Source organism: Saccostrea cucullata, unplaced genomic scaffold (assembly GCF_032062105.1).
Source record: "Saccostrea cucullata isolate Sc308-1 unplaced genomic scaffold, CSIRO_AGI_Scuc_v1 ctg133, whole genome shotgun sequence".
NCBI lineage: Eukaryota > Metazoa > Mollusca > Bivalvia > Ostreida > Ostreidae > Saccostrea > Saccostrea cuccullata.
The window spans coordinates 31,521-57,545 of NW_026935574.1; the positions used below are offsets into that span (position 1 = coordinate 31,521).

A 26,025-nucleotide genomic window follows, 5' to 3' on the forward strand; every position below is an offset into this window, starting at 1 on the left:
TGATAAGGTACGTGTGATATTTTTTTCTCACCATATTTTGATAATGTTATAATGCTCATTTAAAAATACAAACAAGGACAATTATTTTAAGACTCTCGCGTATATAGTTAAAATAAGAGGCTTTGGACCACCTCGCTCACCTGATCCCCACGTACGTACCCTATCCCCAGGGGTCATATAAAGATTTGTACAAACTCGAATCTTAATTTATATTTATTACACACTTAGTAATAAATACAGGTTTTTTGCATATGCGATATGGCTGACGTCACAATAGCCGTATCAACCCTGCAGGGCTGATATGGATTTGCGGGGCTGATATCCGTATCAGCCCTGAAAATCCATATCATCCCTGCAGGGCTGATACGGCTATTGTGACGTCAATATCACACCCTTAGTAAATTAAACCACAATAACAGTACTTGTACTCATACACAATTTTTGGTGGGTTCATATTCTCTTAATTTTAACTTTTTGAAAATAAGGTTAATCTTAATTTACAAATACATGTAATACTATAGAATATTTTCAAATTACGGATCAAGTGCATTGAAATAGAAATAGAAACAAACCCAAATCTTATGAGACATTAGACTATGTACATGTATGTAAGAAGTCCATGCATGATTATTTACTTATTTTCTTCTCAACTGTATTTTATTACTAAGTATGTAATAAATATAATAAAACATACCCTTTTCCACATCACATCCTGTATCAGCCCTCGGGCCTTCGGCCCTCTGGCTGATATTGGTGTCTCGGGCTGATACAGGATGTGATATGGAAAAGGGTATGTATTATTCTCTATATACATGATTCAATGATGCTTCTTTATTGATATTATTATATGGATGTTTTGATTTTGGTAAAACTTTGATTTCCTGTTATATCCCCTAGCTTGGAGGTGGGACATGATTTTTAAAGCTTTCACATATTTTTCAAATTATCTGGCTTGGTGGTTTATGTGAGATTTTTAAAAGTTGCCACTAACAAGTTTTATTTTCTTTGAAATTTATGAAAAATTAACGACGAAAAACGACATTGCATAAAGCTCACCTGCCCGAGTCCCCGGCTCAGGTGAGCTAAAAATATAATTCCGGATCATGTCATTATGGTTGTGCACAACTTTAAATGTAATATAGTGTTTTTGTTCAATTCTTTAGACATATGTTTGCGGTAACAATGAATCCATTTGCTTTACATTTTCTCACTTTGCAAACAAAGCAAATACACAAGCGCCCTCTCTCTCTGATCACGTGATCAAAACAAACCGGCCAAAACTGGTGCGTTGGAGAAGAGATTGGTTGGAAGGAGACTTTGCATTTTCAAGGTAAAGTTAAAAAGATAACGTCACTTAGACTCGTGGCCCAGTCAGAGGCCGGAGGAAATTGTAGATGGTTTGGGGCCTCAATAGCGCGTGCCTCTTGGCGCATTCAGACTCGGAGGGGTTTGAAATTAAACATGATCAGCTGATTGCGATTACTGTACGAAAGAAACGTTTGTAGGCTAGTTATCCTTGTTCTCTTGGGTGTTAAAATATAATGAAAATAGAAACTTCAGTGAAGATGTTGGGAAAACACTTTTATCACATTTTTTTTAACGAGACAAATATCTTGCATGTCTCCAGGGTCAGCATATTGTTTACACACAAAACAGCTCTAGCGAACAATGAGGGACAGCTGTTCTGTGCGTGCCTGACCTACTAATCCAGATAACATAACGAGAGAGGTTTAGTTTTTACTCAAAAATATAAAATGTCATTAAAAATTAATTTTAACTAAGTTAGGAGGAAGTATTTTTCAATGATTGGAGATGTGTGTAAATTACTGAGAACTGAAAGTGCATTTTATTGCGCAGTATCAATTTTCTGCACCAACCGGTTCAGTATGCAGAAAAAAATGAACTAGATCTAGCCCATATCATGGCAGATGAATCGGAGATAAATTAGAATATCGTACAAACACACTCTGATTTGTACAAACAAACTGTACTCTTAAAAAAAAAAAAACTTCATACATGCACGCATGCAGCTGAAAATAAAGTACTGCAACTTTTGGGGTATTGCCTATGCTAAATTTAAAGCTTTCATATTTCATAAAAGTATAGATCCTTGGGACAAGACCTTTGAGATCCCATATTATTGACACTGACCTTTAAGATTGACCTATAGATCCTTTTACCCAATTTACCCTTAGCTTTAACCTAGTGAGAACTGTTTTAAGTGATATGGCTTATATATTTCACCTGTGCATTACATGAGAACTGGCCTATATATACCTTAGGTAGTTACATTCTGAAAATTCTTTTTGACTTTGGAGTCTGACCTTTTAGCAGAAAGTTTTGACCTTGGCCATATTTGAATGGTAGCTGTTTGGGCATTCATGACATCCTGTATTTTCACTGTGACAAGACCTTTATTTGAATACCAACATTTTGACAGTTTGGTCTCAATCTTTGAGGATTATCTTCATTTGTTTAAAAGATTAATTAACCTTGCCAATAACTTTGGAATGTTGGAGCCAAATTGTAATATAAGAAAGATTTAATGAATTAATTAGATCACACAGGAACACTGAGGAACTTGAAATAATTGATGAGAATTTTACTGAAAATTTGAAGTTTATTGTGGTCAATGAAATATAGATAACTATATAAGAAAGTTTTAAGTGCTGTAGAAATTGACACCTTGATACAAATCTTTTTAAATTTAGTTGTATGAATCTATGTCAATGTCCTTTTTACGATGGTTAAAGGTATAGTGAGCTAAAACTAATTAAAATCTTAACAGTGCAATCAAAACCTGACATGACACACAAGGTTTGATGATAAATTTGAAATTCATGACTTAGGGCTATGGACCGACAAAAAGAAAAGTAGATCACAGCGTAAAAAGAACGGCTAGGTGACAAAAATGAATGTGTTGGTTAAATACTGCGAGATAAAACGTAATTAATGTGCAGGCAGACGGAGGGGTGGAATATTGTACTGATTTAGGTATGTACTGTCTACTGGGTCACCAGAGGTAATCTTACAGGCCAGTGAACCAGTTCTATATATTGCCGACTGAGTTAACGGGTGTCGACACTGTAAGAAACCTAGCAGCAGCATTCGTATTTATTATACAAGATAAAAACCGGGAGTAAAGCAAAAGTAGTGATTACCGGGGTACATGTTCCACGTGTATAGAGTGAATAGTGAACTGTGCATGTGAAAATTAAATTGCTTCAGAAACAGGTCTGTACATAATTGTAAATTTCTTTAAAATAATTATGTGTTTTATTCTTAATAATTAATTCATAAAGAATGTTTTGCATTTTATGCCTACCTCACAGGTAGATGATTTGAGCTCAAACTTTATTTATTAAAAGAAATTAAATTCTGACTTCAAATTGAGTTTCTCCTCTATGAAGATCGAGCTATCGATAAATTTATATTTTAAAACTTTTAGTTGCCTTTTATCATGTTTATAAAATATAAGACAAATTGATGTATACAAGCATGCCTCCATAACAAAAGAGTTGGAACTGATAGCAGCATGCTTGTGTGTGTGTGTTTGTGTTAGTTTAATTGTCTTTTGTGCAAAACGGAAGTTATGTAATTTGTGTCCTTCTTGCAAAGCAGAAGTGGTGTAATTTGGCAATCGATAATGAGTACTTTGACTTGTCTTGATTTATAGGTATGTTCTTTGGGAATGCCCTTGTTATGTTTTATGATGTGCAGTTCAGAGGTTTTAGGGGTTTTGCGGTCAGTTGGATAATTATGAGTAAACATTATTGACCTCCAGGAAAGGACATACAAGATTTTAGATTCCTTAAAATCATAATAAGATATTACAGGATTTAAATTAGTATACCACTGTAATTCCCAACAGCTGTAGGAGAGTCCATTGTCTTCCTGCAAATCACTTCACACATCAAAGATAGAACTTAATAATTAATGTGTGAAATACGTCAATGATCCCAGAGTTAATCACCTTGTTATGTTACATTTCTATAAAAGTTCATGAGCAACACGTTTATAATGGAGTAATTTTTCCCTGTCAGGTTGTTGGATGTACTGAGCGGGAGATGGAAGCTGAACCCCCAGACCCAGTGCTAGTGCAGCTCGGTAGTTCTAACCTGACTATAGCCAGCATACACACCATAGGGAGTGCCAACCTCACCCCCCTACCACAGAAGAAGAAGTTCCTGTCCCGCGAGGGCTCTGTCGCGGGGACGGACCTCCTGCCGATCTGTCGGATCTGCCAGCTCCCCGGGGATCTACCTGACCCCCTGTTCTCACCCTGCCGCTGCTCAGGGTCACTTCGATTTATACACTATAGCTGTTTGAAGGTAAGCAAGATCATTTATAGTCACTCTAGAGAGGGGTTATTATATATAATATTTTTGCAGTGTACATAGACCTGGATTTGCTAGATTTTGTGGCTGAAATCTCAGAAGTCCTAAGGAATTAGAATACATACATAACCATGCTTTATTATGCCCTCTGTCTCCCAAAATCAAATATTTTGTTTTCTTCTATATGTTAGTCAATTTATTCAGCATATTTTCACTGACATTTTAGTTTACTATGTATCTATTACTGGTATTCTCTCTGGGATAATTTATCAGACTATTGGTTCATTCAACCTAAATCAGTCCTTCAAAGGATATCAAATGTAAAATCAATGATGCTGAGCACCAGGAAATAAAGACCAAGCGGCCATATAGGGGGAGCTGTGTTGGTGGTTTATCGTTTATCGATTTAGTTTCAGCATACAGCTCAATGTTAACATAACTGCACACTTTTAATGGACTACCAGGTGATATTGCTTAAACAACTGGAAACTTTATATTCTTTATGCAAGATAACCGATAAATTACCATTATGTATTGCATTATTTATTGAAAATTACAGCATTTCATAACACTGTTTAAATAAAGTACATGAATGCTTGATATGGTTTGTTTAGGCTGCTGAGAAAAATAAACTGTGTAATCTTAAAGTGGTAGCATTGTATTGATCAGCACGTCTAATGTTAAGGCTTAAATGTAGAGCTAGAAATAAATGCACTTACTTGATAGTATAATTAAATATTGAAGCTTGTTGTAATATCAATAATGGATTCTGCACAAGTCACGTACAGCAGATGTTATAAATTCATCCCTCTACCCATATCAGAGTCAAAAATATTCACAGTCTGAAGATACTTGATTTTACTTTTATCATAATTATGAAAGTGTAGGTACCTTAATTATAAGTAATAAAAATGTAGAACATTTAAATATTCATGGAATTTTAAGAAGGCCAGATAAAATTAATCTTTAGATTCTCATCCCTGCCCGCCCCTCTCAAAGTGTCCCCCCCCCCCCTTGTTTTTTTTGTTGATTTTTTGGTGTTAAATGTATTTTTATGTATTTTTATTCAGCAAGAATTTGGATCAAAGTTTAAGAGTTATCTCCCGCCTGTATTGAAAGTCGTGTGTCGCTATTTAAAGCAAAAGAGCCATGTGAAGAATGGAGAAAAATCGGCAATAAAAGCAGTTTAAATATGAAAGGAAAAGAAAATTTGTCATGATTATAGAGAAGGAAGAGAAGAAAAAATAGCATAACCTGCTTAACACATCTAAATACCATCACCACTGGCATGAGCAAGTTTTTAAAAGACTTTAAATATAGGTAAAAATAGACGAGGAAAATGCACCTGATCAAGTTTTTACAATCTCCAGCTGTATGTGATTTTGCATAAAAAATAAAACATCATTGGCAGAGAATAACAGTGTTAAGAAAATGTTAAATATTATAACTGTTCAGGCCTAGGCTTTTCAGTAGAATATTTTATAAATTTTGCAAAATTAATATGACCAATTTCAATGTCAAACATGTCAAGTCCCAAGAACGATCAAGTTTTTGAGGAAGGTGGAAATCTGTGATATTTTACATAAAATTTTTAACAGGATTTGTTGGTAAAACTAAAAGGTATTTGGGGAAGGCCGATGAGAAGTCAAATCTATTCATATATGGCACTTACATGAGGAAAGAATGTGTACGAAAAGTCCCTCTTATCTTGATACTTTCAATTATAAAAAATAAAAAATAAAATCCGCCTGCCCACCCTAATTTTTTAGCAAATTAGGATGAAAATCTAAAAATTAATTTTATCTGGCCTAAGGCAATATGAGAATAGAAATTATATACTGGTAAGTTATTTTCATTTAGGACATTAAGATGCAGAGCTTATGTAACAGTCATTGATAAGTACATACACATGTAATTATCTACATATACATATAATATGTAGGTGATGAAACTCGCGGCTAACACGGTCGTAAGACCAGGTCACTCAGTGGAGTGTTTTGTGGTTAATTATAGATATATAGACATGCCATGTAGAATAGTCGGTTTCCGGACCTGAGAATAATTTTCTGCCAGAGACTGCCATTAGGATCGACTCAGTGTTATAAGTTTGAATTGAAGCTTTGTAGGAATTTAAGTTTGTCCTTGACATTGTTGTTGTCAGTAAATGTGGTGTTTTTCATGCTAATTCTGAACTGGGATCTGTCGTAAGCTGTACCTATAAATAGATACAACACATGGAAATTAGAGAATGGAAATTTTAATAAAAACAATTAAGTTGTTTTGATGATTTTATCCTTAGTTTATTGTATTTTCCATCATCTGTATATTATGTACTCTAACAAATTCTAACTAGTATTATTTAGGGAGTACACTGATAGTTTGGAAGTGTACAGTACGTCATTTAGATAATGTACTCTGGTCTCCCATGGATATAATTAGCCGTAAGGCTATTGACATGTAGATATATAATTATCAGAGAATGTGAGGCATGCCAGGGAAAGAAATGTTGGGCAACAATTATTGTACATGTAAAAATTATACATAGTCAAGGGCATAGTACACTAGCTCAGTGGTTGTAGCAGTTGTCTAGATCGCTATTTAGTATCTGCCCATGTAGCCTGGTTATAACCTATTAGTAACCATATCCCCAATAATTAAACTATGTACTTTATTGAATTTACATGTCACAATCTCCATGAAATGGGGGTTATTTAGGAATATATATGATAAATTTAGTATAGAATTGAGTTTGTTATGATGTAGAGAAATTCCTCTGAATTGCTATGTCAGCTAATTTTTTTTGACGGACAGGAAGGTCACATGTCCCTGTCAGGTCAGGCTATGGTCAGACAAACAAGTCAGACAATACGGTCGTCTTGTGGCAGGATGACCAGTTTTAGACATTCATTGATCTTTTTTGAACCTTTGTTTCAGAAATGGATAAGCATTTCCACAAGAAAAACAAAGAAACCACCCAAGTGTGAGCTGTGCCAATACCAATTTAACAGACACAAGAAATTCAGGGTAAAATCTTTGTAATATTTGTACATTACAGTGTTGAGGTCAAATATCAACTTCATCTTCATGCATAATATACATAATATTTCCCCAAGAATTTGTCAGTGAAGTATTGCTACTTTAAAAAAAAGATATATTTCTATTATAAATCATTAGCATTGACAATGTCACAATTGTTGGTGTACAGTTGAACTTCAGTGTCTTATTAAATAGATCTGATATTTCAAAATAGTCAAATACCATCCATGGATATCTCAAAGTCAGTTTGAAGTCCCAACAACATATTGTCTTTGTGTACAGTAAAACTCGTTTAGCACGAACACGGATATTGCAAATTTATGGATATAGCGAAGTCATCTTGGATCCCCAGCTATATGAATTTAACGAATTCCATATATGGATATAACGAATTAGGGATATAGTGAAGTCATCTTGGATCCCCAGCTATATAAATTTAAGAAATTCCATATACGGATATAGCGAAGTAATTTCACAGGTCCCAGTGACTTCGTTATAAACCAAGTTTTACTGTATTTCAATCTCAATATCTAGAATAAAATTTAAAGCAATATGAGCTGCATTTTTGAAAATTTTATTTTGCTGTTAAAATGTGTTATTATGATGAATTTGTATGTAACTTAAACCTTTTTGATCAATTAGATAAAAATAAAGCAGAGGAAAGACTTCTATAAACAATCCAATATACAGTTTTATATAAGAAATCATTATTTAACAGGACGGCAATAATGTAATTTGATTCATTCGAAGCTTATAAATAGTTCTTCTATCGCAAATATGAACAAGAGAAGTTTATTTACATTATTTTGTCTCACATTGAAATAGTTATTTACAATTTTGCAGCAAAAAATTCCAACTTCAAAGTTTCGGCTCATATTGCTTTAAAAAAAATTATTAATTTTATATAATGAAGGGAAGCAAAGCAGATATTGATGAACGTGTTGTAGACCTTAAGATAGCAGTTTAACTCTAGTGAGGTGTTAATTGTTGAAGCGAAATGCTGAAATCAATCCAAGTAATGTAAAAAAGAATAATATATGGGTACATATGTAATGGGAGAGGAGAAAAATGCAGCAGACCAGACCAGGATTTGAACCTGGCCCCCTGAATCTCCAATCAGGTGCTCTGCATTTTTAGGTCACCTGAGCTGAAGGCTCAAGTGAGTTATTCTGATCAAAATTTTTCCGTTGTCGGTCGTCGTTATTGTTGTCGTCGTCGTCGGCGTCGTTGTAAACTTTTCACATTTTCATCTTCTTCTCAATAACCACTGGGCCAATTTCAACCAAACTTGCCACAAAGTATCCTTGGGTGGAGGGGATTCAAATTTGTTGAAATAAAGGGCCATGCCCTCTTCCAAGGGGAGATAATTATGAATTAGTGAAAAATTAATGGCATGTTTTAAAAATCTTCTTCTCAAGAACCACTGGGCCAGGAAAGATGAAACTCGCGTGGAAGCATCCTCAGGTGGGGCCACAATGGGGGGGTCAAATTTTAGCATAGGAATATATAAGGTAAATCTTTGTGTAGATTTAAGTTTGTTCAAATCTTGACCTCCAGGGGTAGGGTGGGGCCACAATGGGGGGTCAAATTTTAGCATAGGAATATATAAGGGCCACAATGAAACTCATGGGAAGCATCCTTTGTAGTGTAGATTTAAGTTTGTCAATGTTTAGCATAGGAATACATGGGGAAAATCTTTAAAATTCTTCTTCTCTGTAAATCTCAAGAACAGGAAAGCCATGATTGGTCATAGTGATATGAAGCATCTTCATGTGGTGTAGATTCAAGTTTGTTCAAATCATGGTCCCACTTGAACCCACTTTAATATTTAAATTTTTCAATACTGAACTGATTTTTGCTTTTAGTTTTACATAGCCAGAGCTCAGGTGAGCGATGTAGCCCCTGGGTCTCTTGTTCTCCTCTCCTGTTACATTTGATGCCATGCCCTGGAACTGACATTTGAGAGGCCTGCCAGGAGTGAGCCTAGGTTGTGGTCTTTGGATGACCTTTAAGGAAGGAGGAGTGTGGCAGTCAATTGGGTTTGATCACCGGTGGCCAGGTAGCTCAGTAAATAGAGCATCTGACTTGAGTGAGGGGGCCAGGGTTCGAATCCCGGTCTGGTCCGCTGCATTTTTCTCTTCTCCCATTACACATATACCAAGGATACATGTAAATCATAACAATTTATAATATTTATTATCTGCCTATGATCATAGTTTAATATCTTTCAGTAATGCCTATACCTTTGGAATAATACTTATCTTAGATAGAAAGTTAGATGTTGTACTTAAATTTTAGCTAACACTTCAGATTTAATTCCATCTGTTTTTTTCAGTTTAAGAACTGGCGATGGCCGCGCGTGAATGCTCGGGACAAGTGCCTCCATCTGGTGTTCCTTGTCAACCTCTTGATTATGATTGGCTGCGCCGTGGCTACTATTATGTGTTTTCTCTCGGACAAGGGACAGATAAACAAACTCCCAAAAAACAAAGTAGAACTGACAATCGAGGAGATCATTACGTTGGCCTGTGGGGTCACGTTTTTCGTGGCGTTCTTCATCGCCATGACGGTGGAGATCAAGGCTAGACACACGCTGTACAAACTGTTCCTGAAATTCGTAACGCAGAACACAGACTGGGCAGTGGACTCCTACGATAAAAGCAAAGATCCCGGTTATGGTGGTCCAGTTGCCTACGTGTGATTGAGGGGCGTACTGTATGGGGTGGGTTTGTGTAATTGAGAGACTCGCATGGATTCAGTTTGTGTGATTTAGGGACTCATTGTATGGGGTCAGTTTGTGTGCGAGTGGGAGAGAGATGGTGAGAGTCAGTAACCGAGCATCACAAACTTTATAAGAATGACAGTGGAGATGAGAAAACTGCGTGATGTTATGAGTCACAAGGCAACTGCATTAATCAACACGGGTCATGAGAGTATGAGAGACTGCATCGTGGGAGTGGGGACGAGTGGAAAGCAGTTGAACAAATCTAACAGGTCATCCACTGTTTACACACTTAACTTGTTACTGTGATATGTCTTATTTCTTCCATTTATTATCACCAATCTCTTCATTTCTATCGACTTTCTATGTCTTGTATTTTGGTTCAAGGAACCAAATCTCTTCCTATTCAATTATTCATGTACTGATAATTGAGGGGATCATTAAGGAAGGCTAGGACTACTATTGTAATGACTTAAAACTTCCAACGTCTCTGTTAAATTTTTTGGGCTAAATATTCAACAAATGTTTAGGGGATGACCATTTAATTCTGAAAAGGGGGGGGGGCAAGTTTTGTCAAGTCAGATTCTTTTTTTTGCCATTGGAGGATTTCATATTTGTTTCCTAGATGATAAGAGACATTATCTATTTTTTTCCCTGGAAAAAAGTGGATTGGAAAAAGACAGTCAAAAAGACTTTATTTTGGGGGTTAGGGAGGGATGGGTGTCCACCAGTCAAGGAGAGATTATTTTCCTCCCATTTGAGGTCAAATTTATATTCAACATGTTCAAATATTATTGACTTCCAAAAATCCACCATTCCCTCTCCCTTTCAGAATCAAATGGTCATCCCCCTCCTAATCTTTCTGTTTTATTGAGTACTTCACATTGAAGTCATTATTGCTACATACTGTGGCATGGACCAGATCAGCATGATACAATGATTAGTTCCAAACCGAAAATCTGAGCATAACAACACCTCTGTAAGTTAAATTTCAATTTTTATCCTCTCTCTGAAAGTTATAATCAGTTATTGAATCATGGTGCTCTGGTCTCCCTTAATCTGTAAACCTGCTCTCCTGTGAGGCTCATGAGATTTCTAATGAAATTAAATTACAAAGTTTAGTAAAGAAATATTGCAGAGTTTTTGAGCGGAGAAAAAGAGTTTGAGTGACAACGCACAATTATATTTAGAGTGATTACTACATGTATACATGTGTCTTGACCATGACGAATTCGGAATATATTTTTCTTCTGAATGGTCATATAACATGTCTTTGACATGATTAAGTATGTATTATAATCCAGGAATTCACTTCACTATTAATCTAGGATAGAACTTGATCACCACATTTTTATATCAAACATTTTTGCAGCACTAACTTAGCGAACTGAATCATTTATATAATGTTTTTGGGTTCTTTATCATTTTAATACTTATGTATATCTATTTTTATCAGAGGTAGAAATAGTAGATAAAATTTGGATTGTGGATACAGTGAGGAGAGTAATAAGTGGAGAACTTTTGGAAAGTCTGAAAGTCTGAATGTTTTGTAGAATTTTTTGCTTTCTGAACACTCAGAAAAGTATATAAATGTGTGGTTTTTTAAAAGTGATGTACTGTATGAACAATAGCCAAGACTTGATACAATTTTTTTGGAAACTGGCTCTCAGTAAAAGTCAAGAAAATGAATGTGAAGAATAATTTTGTACTTTTTTGATAAGCATTGCTTTACTATTATTTCTATATTATGTTGCCTGTAGTGCTTTATTTTTTTCTCCTTTTATTAGCCACACTAAAAGTGCTTGCCTCATTGTTAAACAGTTAGTTGTATTGATAGGCAGTCTTGGTGCATTTTATTTTTAATTTTTCCACCTTTGTGCTTATTTTTTTTTTCAGTTTTGAAATTCCTTTTTCGTTTCCTTTTTGTAAAAAGATTGTTGATCTATCAAGAGATTGAATGTATAACTTACAACTGAAACTCACAGTTTCATTTGAATGCCGTGTTTATTTGTGCGAAATAAATTTCTTTTATCGGAGGACAAGGGTCCATAATGCAGATAGATTCCTTAAACATATTTTTCAAATAAAGACGTCACCTTGGAATTCATTGCTCTATTGATGGCTTTAAGGTGTTAGTTTTGTGTTGTCTCATAGTTGTTTTAAAGCTTTGTTTAACAAGAGATGTTGCTTCCTCTATTTATAGAAATGATGACACTAAATGTTGTACAGAAGTTTGCTCAATCCTCCTCCAAAATCAGCTCACTTTCAGGAACTGTCCAGTCCTTAAGTCACATGATCAAGGATATAGGCAGAAACTGGGGGAAAGTGCCTTCCAAGAAATTTTAATATTGTTCACCTGTTCCGGTTAGCTATTGTATATCAGCTTTAATAAAAGCTACACAATCACCAATAGGTCACTGTATTGCTTATGGGCCCTTATCTCTCTCTTAAGCCAACTCTTACTGTCATGTTTCCAGATTTCAAACTAGCAGTCTATTCGCAGATGTTTCTTGCATCAAACCAAAGAAAATAAGTCTTACTGTCATGTTTCCAGATTTCAAACTAGCAGTCTATTCACAGAGGTTTCTTGCATTAAACCAAAGAAAATAAGTCTTGCTGAAGATTACTAACTTTGTATCTTGGATTTGTCCTAAATAGGATCTTGGCAAGTGTTCTTTCGACTTTTATGCGAGAAATGGACTTCATTCAAATTTTGTGTTATAATCATGACAATTAATGTTTAAGTTAAATATTTAGAATTACATGCAAATTTGAGTTTATAGCTGTACAATTATACATGTAGGTTTATACATGTATTAAGAAATGGTACTCAGCAAATTTTGAGTTGTTTTTAAATTTACAATGCAGTTTGAAGTGGTGACAATATTTATGTGGTGGGTCAAAGAGGAATGCTATATATAAATCAAAGGGATGCACCAATGGCTTTTTTTATCGCTAACACATTTTGAAAATTATTCTTGGTGACTAATGTCTGCTAAAAGACTTTGGCGCCTTACTATGCTGTAGTAACAAACTGTGAGAGGACAGATGTAAAAATGTAAAAATGGAGAATTTTGCTTCATATTGTTAATGTTTTCATTGTTTATTCTACCTTAACTTTGGTGCATTTTCAGTGTGTTTAATATATAAAATATATATATACATGTATATCTGTACAGGAAATTGTAATATACAAATGTCTATAACTGTATTATGTCATTGAAAGTTTTATAGTAAAATAATTCATTAAATATTTAGTTTTCTTTTGGTTAAAAAGAGAAATAAATCTTGCCTTTGATTAAGCTCGCACAACAAAGGAAGTATAGTAAATAAATGACCTACTGTATGTTTGTCTGAATGCTGTGGATAAATGTAAGGAATTCAAATTTCCCTATCCATTACATACTATTTATCCATTACATGTTAGTTATCCATTACATATTAGTTTAAGATCAATTACATATTAGTTATCCATAACATACCGTATAAGTGGAAATTTAGCGATTTGTCCTTAAAAATAGGTATTTTATTTTTAGCGATATGTAATTATAGTGGTAATGATATGCTCACTTAAGAAACTATTATAAATTTAACCCAATTAAATTTTAGCGATATTCCATTTTAGCGATCTCAGCACCCTCGCTAATAATGCCAAAATTAAATCCTTGCTAGAATTTCCACTTATACAGTACTAGTAATCCATCACATACTAGTTAACCATTACATATTAGTTATCCATCACATACTAGTTATCCAAAACATACTAGTTATCCATCACATACTAGTTATTATCCATTACATACAATTTATCCATTACATACAAGCTACACAGACCTGTTGGTGTCAGATGGAAAGACAGATTGATTTTAAGATTAAAGCTTCGATGCCAGATGAGTGTGAACTAAGTTGTTAATATAAAACTGAAAGTGCTTCCAGCATCATACTTGCTGATGAGATGCAGAATAGCCAATGAATGGAATTTATGAATTCCTAGGGCAGTGACAAATATTTGACATTTTTTTTATAGAGATTTTGACCGTGTAAGGATTTCCAAGTAAGCATTCCATTTAAGGAAGCTAAACACTAACAGAAACTGTTTTTTGGATTCAGAAAAAAAATATATAAAGATATGCATATTGAGACTTTTTCATTCATTTAGAACATAGGGTATGTGCCTTATGTGCGCAGAAAAAATGTCCAAAGACAATGGACTATTTGTGAGCAGAAATCACTGTTGTTTACTTGCATTGGGAAAATTCATGAAAACAATTGATTAAATTTCTTACTTTTGTCTTATATAATGCTAAAAATATTTTAATCTATTACAAATCAAGTAAGTAACTGTAAATAACAATTTCTTTAATCTTCAATCTAAGGGCAGTTCAATCTAACTGCATGAGTAATGAAAAGAAAAGGGACATGGAAGGCCACATCCAATCACATGTAATGAACTAAAATTCTAATCCTAAATTTATGTTTTATACTGTATATTATTTTATCAAAATATGGTCTAAAAAGTGGGCACAAGATTGGGATGTATATTTACTTTGTACATATGGCATTTATATCATAGTTTGTGTTTACATTATGAATTTTCATACAAAAGACTGCTAATTCTTCTGGTTTATGATGATTTATTAATAATTTACCGGTTTTCAAACACATGCTTTCTGTTTTTAAATTGTACAAATATACATGTATGTACATATGTATTATGCAAATTACTGCACATTCTTTCCATAAAAGGATCAGTCAAGTCAAATGAGATTAATTTTTTGAAGACATTTGAGAGGTACAGTGCTTTAGAATTATGAAGCAGTTTGATATATAATTGTACATACAATGTACAAGTTATTTCTGAAAATTCTACTTTTCCTTCTAATATTTGGAAACTATTCAGTTCAAATTATTGTATCTTTAATTTTCATTATAAAAATACCACAAGAAACATATAGAAAATCTGTAGAATGGGAAAAGTACAGACATTCCCACAAATGGAAAAAGGCTAAATACATGTAAATCTGATGTTGTCATTGTCAAGTATAGCCATTATAAAATCTGTATTGACAACCCATAAACTTCATATGTTAAAATTCTATTTCAACACATAAAAACATACCTTCATTTTTATAAGTTAATCACAAATTTAAAAAAAAACAGTATATGATCAATAAAAATTAGTTCCTGATCATGAAATGATTTCCTAAGTTTATATCACAGTTAAGACCCAAATTCAGTTGTCTCTGAAGTAATATCTCCAAATTCATACGTTCCACGGCCATCCATTTTCAAATAATACTGAAAAAGAAAATAATTCAAATTCAATAATACAGTACATGTATACTATTTGCTCTGGTAGTCATTTTCATGAAATGATCACATTGATTTTGAAGTGCATAACGTCATAAATTACGGAGTTAAACTTCAATTCTTCATTTCTTAGTAGTTGACAAATGTTTTTAAGGTTTATTGATCTTATAAGGAAGATAATTCTTACTGGGATTAATGACTATTACTCTCCCAAAAATATTGTCAATAGGTGATATTGGTTTACTGTTCTTGTTACTTTTACTACGAAAAAAACAATATTGAAGAGGAAATCTTTTTAATGGTATTAATGGTATCAATTTTAAAGTTATCCCCCTTAGAAGCAGGTCTTGCCACCTTAAGAGCTACTTTTTGTCATTCATTGATTATTGATTCTAACCTCATGATGTTTCCATAATGACTTCCTGTGTGAAACTGTGAACAAAGTAATTCCCACCTGTAATTAAAAAATCACATACGATCAGAATTCAATACTACTGTAGATCACTCTATTTTCCGAAACCTTGTTTTTGCGACTAAGCTATTTTGGTATTCATTAGCGAGATAAAATTTTCATGCGCTGTGGTTCTGTTGTATATAAACCATAATAATACAAAAAAATATATGAAATTTTCGTGATTGGACAGACTTGCGTAATTGCATGCAAATAAAGTTCTAGCGAATTAAAAGTGATTAACAGTATAGAAAGTCACTGGATAGCAAAATTAATAGACATCCTCAGTCTATTCAGATTTCATTAAATCTGTACTTTTCTAATACATTATAATTTTTTAAAGGAACAAAGACAAATAACAAAAGCTCTCATAAACCTTGAGATTTTGATAAGTTAGTAATCTGCTACATGCTTAAAAATATGTAGAATTTATATGCACAATTGACTACAGTCGATGTGTGTATCTGTTACCTCTTTACAGTACTGGTACATATATCCCTCTACATCGACGCTGACAGCGCTCGTACACTCGTCTAAAATGGCAAACTGAGGGCGATGATAAAACAGGCGGGCCATCTGAAAGTATAAAACAATCATGGCATGATGTTATTTAACATTAAATGTTCCTACCACTGGTGGAAAAAATATTTCTGTCCTTGTAAAACATTCACCAAACCCCCATTGTAAAACAAACTAGACCCCCGTTGTAAAACATTCACAAGACCCCCAATGTAAAACATTCACCAAACCCCCATTGTAAAATATTCACAAGACCACCATTGTAAAACATTCACCAAACCCCCATTGTAAAGTTAACCAGACCACCATTGTAAAACATTCACCAGACCACCATTGTTAAACATTCACTAGACCACCATTGTAAAACATTCACGAGAGCTCCATTGTAAAACATTCACAAGAGCCCCGTTGTTAAACATTCACGAGACCCCCATTTGTACTTACAGCTATTCGTTGTTTTTCTCCTCCACTGAGGACATCCATCCAATCCTTAGAAATAAAATGTCAACACATAAATTTGATATTACAACAGTATTTAGTTATGAGATCACAAGTTTCTGATTTAAGTTGCGTCCCCTACCTGTACAGAGTTCCATCCCCCTTCTCTCTCTAAAATGTATCCCAACTGGACCTGTCAACAGAAACGTGAATATCGCTATAAAATAGGCACAATATTAAACAGTCAAAAAAACACATAAATATCACTGTAAACTAGGCACAATAATAAACAGTAAAAAAAAACTCCCAACTGGACCTGTCAACAGAAACATAATTATCGCAATAAATTAGGCACAATATTAAACCGTCAAAAAACTTCTCAGATAAACCACGATAGTCTGACCTTGTTGAGTATTTCCAGGAGATCAGAGTCTTTGGTTCCCTTCTTGATCTGTTCCTCGTGGGAGTCTGGGTAAATGACCTGATCCCTCAAAGTGCCCACGGTCATATACGGCCTCTAGAAATATATTATAAGGTAACTTATTTATACACATATAAATGACCTGATCCCTCAGTATGCCCACTGTCATATATGGCCTCTAGAAATATATTACATGTATAAGGTAACTTATTTATACACATATAAATGACCTGATCCCTCAGTATGCCCACTGTCATATATGGCCTCTAGAAATATATTACATGTATAAGGTAACTTATTTATACAAATATAAATGACCTGATCCCTCAGTATGCCCACTGTCATATACGGCCTCTAGAAATATATTTAAATTTCTTTTCAGTTTCATAACATTGCTTATCTTAAGCGTAAAGTTTTGCGCATTTATTTCTGTGTGCTTGGGTCAAGGTATTTAAATCCCGTCTGAGGCCGTTTTGGTCATACGAGTTTGTATTCAGCTATAAATAGCAAAGAATACAATGAAAATTGATATCAAACACAATTTTTTTTTTTTAAGGGAGTTTATTTATACCTGGCTATTCCTTCATGTAAGAAGTCACGAAAATCATGGCCAACAACATCATACCAATACATTTGTCCAGCACAGACCAGCTGCATTTAGCAGCATTTATCCTGCACAGACCCTCTGGTAGAGTCAGCGGCATTTAGCGGCATTTGTCCAAGACAGACCCTCTGGTAGAGTCAGCGGCATTTAGCGGCATTTGTCCAATACAGACCTTCAAGTAGGGTCAGCGGCATTTAGCGGCATTTGTCCAAGACAGACCCTCTGGTAGAGTCAGCGGCATTAAGCGGCATTTCTCCAGCACACACCCTCTGGTAGAGTCTGCGGCATTTAGCGGCATTTGTCCAACACAGACTCTCTGGAAGAGTCAGCGGCATTTAGCGGCATTTGTCCAACACAGACCCTCTGGTTGTGTCAGCGGCATTTAGCGGCATTTGTCCAAGAAAGACACTCTGGTAGAGTCAGCGGCATTTAGCGGCATTTGTCCAAGAGAGACCTCTGGTAGAGTCAGCGGCATTTAGCGGCATTTGTCCAACACAGACCCTCTGGTAGAGTCAGCGGCATTTAGCGGCATTTGTCCAGAACAGACCCTCTGGTAGAGTCAGCGGCATTTAGCAGCATTTGTCCAGAACAGACCCTCTGGTAGAGTCGGCGGCATTTAGCGGCATTTGTCCAACACAGACCCTCTGGTAGAGTCAGCGGCATTTAGCGGCATTTGTCCAAGACAGACCCTCTGGTAGAGTCAGCGGCAATTAGCGGCATTTATCCAAGAGAGACCTCTGGTAGAGTCAGCGGCATTTAGCGGCATTTGTCCAAGACAGACCCTCTGGTAAAGTCAGCGGCATTTAGCGGCATTTGTCCAAGACAGACCCTCTGGTAGAGTCAGCGGCATTTAGCGGCATTTGTCCAACACAGACCCTCTGGTAGAGTCAGCGGCATTTAGCGGCATTTGTCCAAGACAGACCCTCTGGTAGAGTCAGCGGCATTTAGCGGCATTTGTCCAGGACAGACCCTCAGGTAGAGTCAGCGGCATTTAGCGGCATTTGTCCAGGACAGACCCTCTGGTAGAGTCAGCGGCATTTAGCGGCATTTGTCCAAGACAGACCCTCTGGTAGAGTCAGCGGCATTTAGCGGCATTTGTCCAAGACAGACCCTCTGGTAGAGTCAGCTGCATTTAGCGGCATTTGTTCAACACAGACCATCTGATAGAGTCAGCAGCATTTGTCCAAGCAGTTCTTCATATTTGTTGAATAAATTAAGACAATGCTGCTTATAATGAGATAATTTTGAAACATTCCCAAGTAAAGCTTCTTATGCAACTTGCTGTAATTGATGGAGTAAATACATTATTTTCTTTATTTGGTATTTTATTTTGCATATGTTCATAAGTATAACTTAATAATTAATATGTAATACAGGGGTACTTCTAATGTATTAGTAAAAATAAGGTAATGGAGCAGTAATAAATGCACGAAGCCAGATGTTTAACACCTTTTCCCTAATCATCTTCTGTTTTGTTATAATGGTGGTAATTTCGTCTGTATCAAACTGCAAGATATCAATAACTGTAAATTGCTAATCAACATGATGCTTATGGCTAGTGCTGACCAAGATAAAGCTGTTAATTGAATTATTTTCAAAGATACTACCAAAGCACAAAACATTATTTGTAGGCTTTGAATTTAAACTGATATTTAATTACCGGGGTTATATTTTTTTGAATACTGGAAATACAATCAAAGCAAATGGAAAATAGTTGAATATTACTCAGTTCCTAGAGGCATGTTTATAATGTTTCTCAAGCAAATATGTAGTTTTTTTTTATGTTTGACAAATACAAATAAGCCTTTCATTTGAAAAAATTGTTTATTATCACTACCGGATAGATATGTTTGCTTGCTGTATAAATGAAAAAAAAACCCCAATATCATACTGTTTCGATTCCCCGAAGTTCATATGAACGTGATTTGAGGGCTGGAATGGATGATTAAATGTTAAAATTTACCTAATAAATCTCAATCCACTGACTCATAAATAAGCTGCATTTAAAATCTTTTACGGAATAAACAGCATGATTTTTAAAATGTTCACTTATTCCAGATTCAAATCTTATACGGAACAAGTTGCATTTTATACCTTTTGCGGATTAAGCTGCATAATTATAAAATGTTATCCTATCCCAATTATAGATCTTTAATGGAATACAGTGGACCTTCAGATATCCGGACGCCAGATATGCGGACGCTTCACCTTCCGGACGATTTTTCTCGGGAACGGATTTTTTCAACGTAATTTTGACTCATTTATCTGGAATTCCGCGTTCCGTATCCGGACGGCTATTTTTTACTACAAAATGTATTTTTACGTTATAAATTGCTTCATTTATCCGGACGGTAAATTTTAATTTGTACTTCCATTCTAGTCAACATTCACGCCTGAACTGAGTGATAATTGTTATCAAAACACTGGCCGGATTGGTTGTTTTTACAAGACGATCACCTGTGCCAGTGTTATGAATGACTTACGATGATTAGTCCACAGATTAAGCATGCTAAGTGGGTATGGTCATAATATACGAGAGATCGATACACAAATGAAAATAAACAATTAACTGTGTTGGTAACAGAAAACAATTTTCTATTCAGTTATTTGTTATCTTGAGATATTTATAATTTTAGCACAGATCTGGTTTTAAATATTTTTCTATTTATAGACGGGACGACATAGTTTCATAATCTCGTAGTCTACACATGGCACACACACATCGGTATTGTGTAATTTTCATCGGAAGATGAAAAAAAAAAACTAAAACATTTAATCAAATTTAAATAATTTTAGACAATCAATGATTTCACTTGGGATGACTACTGCGTGAATTTTTATTATGTCAGATTTAGCGTGGATGAGTGCATGTTCATATTAAAATTAGACCCGATACTGACAGCTCGCTTGGGTGTTATCAAAGCTGCACATGAGAGAATTGGCTTGGCTATGTTCATCAATTTATAGGAAATACAGAGTAAAAACTAAGCTGGGTAATGAAAAAATCTGCCCATATAAGCAGCGTTATATCCAATGTTTGTCATTCTGCTCTCCAGCTACAGTCATGTCTACACCACCGACAAAGAGAGCGCGAGTCGGCATCTAGTTTTTAGCTATAAAAAAATTTATTATATTTGAAAAAAGTGTAAAAGTAGTGCTGATATATACTAAAGATAAGTGTTTAAAAAAAAATTAATTATTTCTAAATGATAGCATTTTAATATCTTTCTTTGTATATAAGAGTTACAATACAAATACAGTATATCTGGAAGAGAAATCAATAGAATTCAGATATCCGGACGCTTCACTTATCCGGACAATTTGCCTGGGAACCAAAGCGTCCGGATAAATGAGGCGCCACTGTAACTGTATTTTATGTTATTATTTTTTTTTACGAAAAGAAAGGGCATGATTATAAAATGTTAGAATATCCCGGTTTCAAATCTTTATAAAATGTTCATCTATCTCATTTTTATATCTTTTATGGAAAAAGCTGCATTTTAATTAAATTTTTTACGAAATAAACTGCATGATTATAAAATGTTAACCTATCCCAGTTTCATATCTTTCACGGAATAAGCTGCAGATTTTAAAATGTTCACCTATTCCAGTTTTATATCTTTCACGGAAAAAGCAGCATTAAATTTAAATCTTTTACGGAACAAGCTGCATGATTATAAAATGTATCTCAGTTTTATACCTTTTACGGAATAAGCTGCATTTTAAATCTTTAACGGAATAAGCCGCATCATTACAAATTGCTAACCTATCCCAATTTTTATATCTTTTACGGAGTAAGCTGCATGCATTGATTATAAAATGTTAACGGTAAACTATCCCAGTTTTATATCTTTATGGAATAAACTGCATGATTACAAAATGTTAACCTATCCTAGTTTTAAATCTTTTACGGAATAAGCTGCATGAATATAAAATGTTAACCTTTCCTAGTTTTATATCTTTTACGGAATTTAATAGCTGCATTTTATATCTTTTACGGAATAAGCTGCATGATTACAGAATTTTTACCTATCCGAATTTTATATCTTTTACTGAATATTGGCCATAATAAAAATATTTCTAGATTCTCATCCCTGCCCACTCTGAATTTATACCTTCTTATTTCTGTTTTTCTTCGTCTTAATTCTCATCGGGATCGGTATTCATCTACCATTCTACTTTCGTTTTAAACATGATTTTTGACGGCTGAAAAATTGCTGTAATACGTATATATTTTAAACAAGGGTCATTGGTTGAAAAAGATTGGTGATGATGTGAAGTAAGAGATAATTGAACCTTTACTATGACTTTTATTCGGGTATTGTAGATAAAATCTGTGAAATTGAAAAAATAAAAAGTATAAAATAAAAGCCGCCCGCCCACCTTGATCAGTTGATTTTTTTTTTTAAATTGGATGAGAATCTAGCAATTTATTTATTATGGCTTGAGCTGCATGATTGTAAAATGTTAACCTATCCCAGTTTTATATCTTTTACGGAATAAGCTGCATGACTAGATCAATAAACAATGTATTCCTTTAAAATCAGAGCATGTTAATTTGAGATAATTCTGGAAATGAAACTAAATTTCTGTCATGTGCTTGTTGCTACTTGCTTTAATGTTGGTTTAATGAAACTTGTCTTGGTATTTCATGTAACATGGATATTTGTTTTAAAAACCAAATTAAATAATGCTTATAAAACATGTAAAATTTGGTTTAAAAAGCTAATGAGAAAAAATTATGGCCTGATTGAAAATTTTTGTAGAGAATCCTTTACTGGACTTTTACAAATCGGTCTTGAAAAAAATAAATTCAACTTTGCATGGTGTGCCTCTGAAAGTCTTTTTTTTCTAACTTCATTGATAAAAATAGTTTAAAACAGTTGCATACAATGCTCATAGGGTTTATTTGTTGAATAAATTAAGACACAGCTACTTATAATGAGATAATTTTGAAACATTCTCAAAGTAAAGCTTCTTCTGTTACTATAATTTATGGAGTAATTACATTATTTTCTTTATTTAGTATTTTATTTGACATATTTTCATAAATATAACTTAATAATTAATATGTTATACATGGGGTACTTGAAATTTAATAGTCATAATCACATAACCGAGCAATATCAAATGCATGAAGCCAGATGTTTAACACCTTTTCCCTAATCATCTTCTGTTTTGTTATATTGGTGGTAATTTTGTCTGTATCTGACTGCAAGATATCAATAACTGCAAATTGCTAATCAGCATGATACTTTAATATGGCTAGTGCTGACCAGGATAAAGCTGTTAATTGAATTATTTTCAAAGATACTACCAAAGTACAAAACATTATTTGTACAATTTAAACTGATATTTAATTACCGGGGTAATATTTTTTTTTATGATAATGGAAATACCATCAAACTAAATGAAAAAAATATAAATATTACTAATTGAGCAAGTCCCTGCCATTAGGGAAAAACAAATATTATACTATTTAAGTGTCTTTCATACATAAAATTGTAAACCATTTCTCTTTAAATTACTGTATATCATTAAATCCATGGAAAAACAACAGATTAAATTGTAATTAAGATCTATGATCTATACAAAACAGTATTTATGGACTTGTTCATTCCTGAGTCCTATATCTTTTTCAAGATAAAGGAATTTACTGAAAATAAAGGAGAAAGGAATTAGAGCACTCGATCTTGTTAAACAAATTCTCTAAATGTTATCAGAAGCACTGTCTTTGAGAAATGCCGCTGACTACCAGAAGGTCTGTCTTGGACAAATGCCGCTAAATGCCGCTGACTCTACCAGAGGATCTGTCTTGGACAAATGCCGCTAAATGCCGCTGACTCTACCAGAGGGTCTGTCTTGGACAAATGCCGCTAAATGCCGCTGACTCTACCAGAGGGTCTGTGTTGGACAAATGCCGCTAAATGCCGCTGACTCTACCAGAAGGTCTGTCTTGGAGAAATGCCGCTAAATGCCGCTGACTCTACCAGAGGGTCTGTGTTGGACAAATGCCGCTAAATGCCGCTGACTCTACCAGAAGGTCTGTGCTGGACAAATGCCAAATGCCGTGACTCTACCAGAAGCACTGTCTTGGACAATTGCCCCACCCACCAACCCATTTCATCTCATTCGTGACTTCTTACATGAAGTATGAACCTTTATACCTTGTTTATAATATATTTTCTATTGCAGTTTTTGAATGTCCTGAATTTGCAGTACAATTTTTATTGAGGAAATTCTAAGGGCATAATAAGATTGTATTGTATACTATATCATAGGTAAATAAAATTGTAGCAGTACATACCTGTCAACTCTCCCGAATTTATCGGGAGTCTACCGATTTTTAACCATCCCTACCGACTGTCTACTGAATTTTTTTTAACTGCCGTTTCTACCGATTTTGAAAAAATCCGGATTTTTTACCTACTTGGGTTCGTAAAATACCGACTAGTCAACACAAAAATGGAGGTCATGCAGTGTTTATCGGTAGCTAATCTGTTTATTGCCACTGATAACAGGTAATCAACAAGGTGTCAACTGTGCTAGCAGATGTAATTGCAGTTGTAATTGCTCCTTATTCTCATTAAAAGTGTATATTATCAGACAGAGATTCCAGATGTGAAAATTTTTACAGAACATGACGGTAAATAACGATATGGAAGTATTTGATACTTTGCTGCAAATAAGTTAACAAGTACCTAAGACAAAACTATTTCTCCATAAACAATACAGTGATCAGGAAAGGTGTAGCTAAAGTACTCTATTGTTAATTTAACAAGGAGAGGGAAACAATTTCATTGAAGCTAATATAAATGAAGAGTCTGAAGATTCCCCCACCCCCCCACCCCCAGATTTTGAGATTCAATGTCTTAGTAAATCCTGCAACAACATCAGCATATAACAGCCCCTGAAACTACAGAGCAAGAAGACAGTGTCTTTAGAAGACTTCTTTTAAATTTACAAAGCTAAACAGGTTAATACATTTCTAAATTAAAATATATAATTAGCACAATAGAACATTACTAAAATAAAGTATTATATTTAAAAATTCTGATACATGTTATGAAATTAAAAGAAAAAAATACAAGGTCCATCTATTTCATTCATACTAGATTACACATTATTTTAAGAATGTAAGCATGAAGTTTTGACAATTATTTCATTTTCAGGTCTTTAAATCCAGGACACAAGTCATGTTCCTTAGACTTAGTGAGAACAATCCATTCAAACACATATTACAAGCTGGAAACTCAGACTGTCTGCAGAACCTTATTAAATTTTCTAATTGCCAAGTTAAACTACACCATTTGCCATGAATATTATATAAATGATGCTCTTATGGACAGACAGAATAGATAGTGAACATAAATTTTTATAATTTCAAAATTAAATCACATTGTACAAGTTTCTAAACAATGTATGAATAAACAATAAATTTTATGAATTAATGATAATGTTAATATTAATACGAAAGTTTTATCTTGTAAGTTGTTTATTTTTGTTCAATAAAACAGTGAAATGCGCGACTTTTTTTGTATTTGCAAAAGGTCATCGCGCGTTTTCTCCCCCGAAAAATTTTGGTCATGTTGACAGGTATGGCAGTACTTATCATGTATATCGATTAAAGAGAATTACCAGTACATGTATCTTATAATGCAGAGAGAGACCAAGAAGACTTTATTTAAAAACTTGAATATTGTACCAGGTATATCACAGGGAAGATTATGAGAATTATTATGTTAATAGAGCTAAGTACACGACTGATATCTAATAAACACTGTAAAGTATATAAAATGTTCTTTAGTTTTATTATGGATTAGAAAAGAAATGTTTTATTTGCGGATGAACAGAGTGAAGTAAAAAATAATACACCAGTAACTTATTTATAAATAGAGTTTGGATAAATGACCTGATCCCTCAATGTGCCCACTGTCATATACGGCCTCTAGAAATATATTACACAGGTAACTAATATATATACTATTAGAGAGACTTTTTATAATGCCTAATGGAGCAAGGTTATTTTTGAAATTCAGCATTATAGTTTCAATAAACAGAATGATGACAGGTCAAAAGATATTCACACATGAGAAAAGAATTAGTAAAATTTAATGGTTTTTGATTCTTGGCATCATAAATTAGCAATATATAATTGTACATGATTTTTTACTATCCTCCACTGAA

The 26,025-nt window shown here is 34.1% G+C and overlaps 2 protein-coding genes across 4 annotated transcripts in view; one reads left to right on the forward strand and one right to left on the reverse strand.

Moving 5' to 3' along the window:
- The first annotated feature begins 1,211 nt into the window (after positions 1-1,211).
- LOC134243307 (E3 ubiquitin-protein ligase MARCHF8-like) lies at positions 1,212-13,348 on the forward strand. Of its 2 annotated transcripts, XR_009987006.1 has the most exons (5): positions 1,212-1,330; positions 4,044-4,331; positions 7,272-7,361; positions 9,709-12,600; positions 12,676-13,348. XR_009987006.1 is itself a non-coding variant. In XM_062725560.1 (4 exons), the coding sequence occupies exons 2-4, from the start codon at positions 4,068-4,070 to the stop codon at positions 10,072-10,074; spliced, it is 720 nt and encodes a 239-aa protein (XP_062581544.1). In that variant the 5' UTR covers positions 1,212-1,330; positions 4,044-4,067; the 3' UTR covers positions 10,075-13,348. The 2 variants fall into 2 exon arrangements, 1 of the variants encoding a protein (XP_062581544.1); XM_062725560.1 differs by having other exon boundaries at positions 9,709-13,348.
- A 1,360-nt stretch (positions 13,349-14,708) lies between these two features.
- LOC134243302 (ATP-binding cassette sub-family D member 3-like) overlaps positions 14,709-26,025 on the reverse strand; it is a 30,925-nt gene continuing 19,608 nt past the window's right edge. The window contains exons 22-28 of one of the 2 annotated variants that reach the window (XM_062725539.1): positions 25,751-25,786; positions 17,217-17,294; positions 16,956-17,006; positions 16,820-16,864; positions 16,328-16,432; positions 15,803-15,859; positions 14,709-15,393 (exon numbers count right to left, since the gene is read on the reverse strand). In XM_062725539.1, coding sequence (XP_062581523.1) covers positions 15,316-15,393; positions 15,803-15,859; positions 16,328-16,432; positions 16,820-16,864; positions 16,956-17,006; positions 17,217-17,294; positions 25,751-25,786 — 450 coding nt within the window. In that variant the 3' untranslated portion in view covers positions 14,709-15,315. Of the gene's footprint in view, positions 15,394-15,802; positions 15,860-16,327; positions 16,433-16,819; positions 16,865-16,955; positions 17,007-17,216; positions 17,331-25,750; positions 25,787-26,025 lie in introns of both variants that reach the window. The other variant, XM_062725537.1, reaches the window with a different exon arrangement.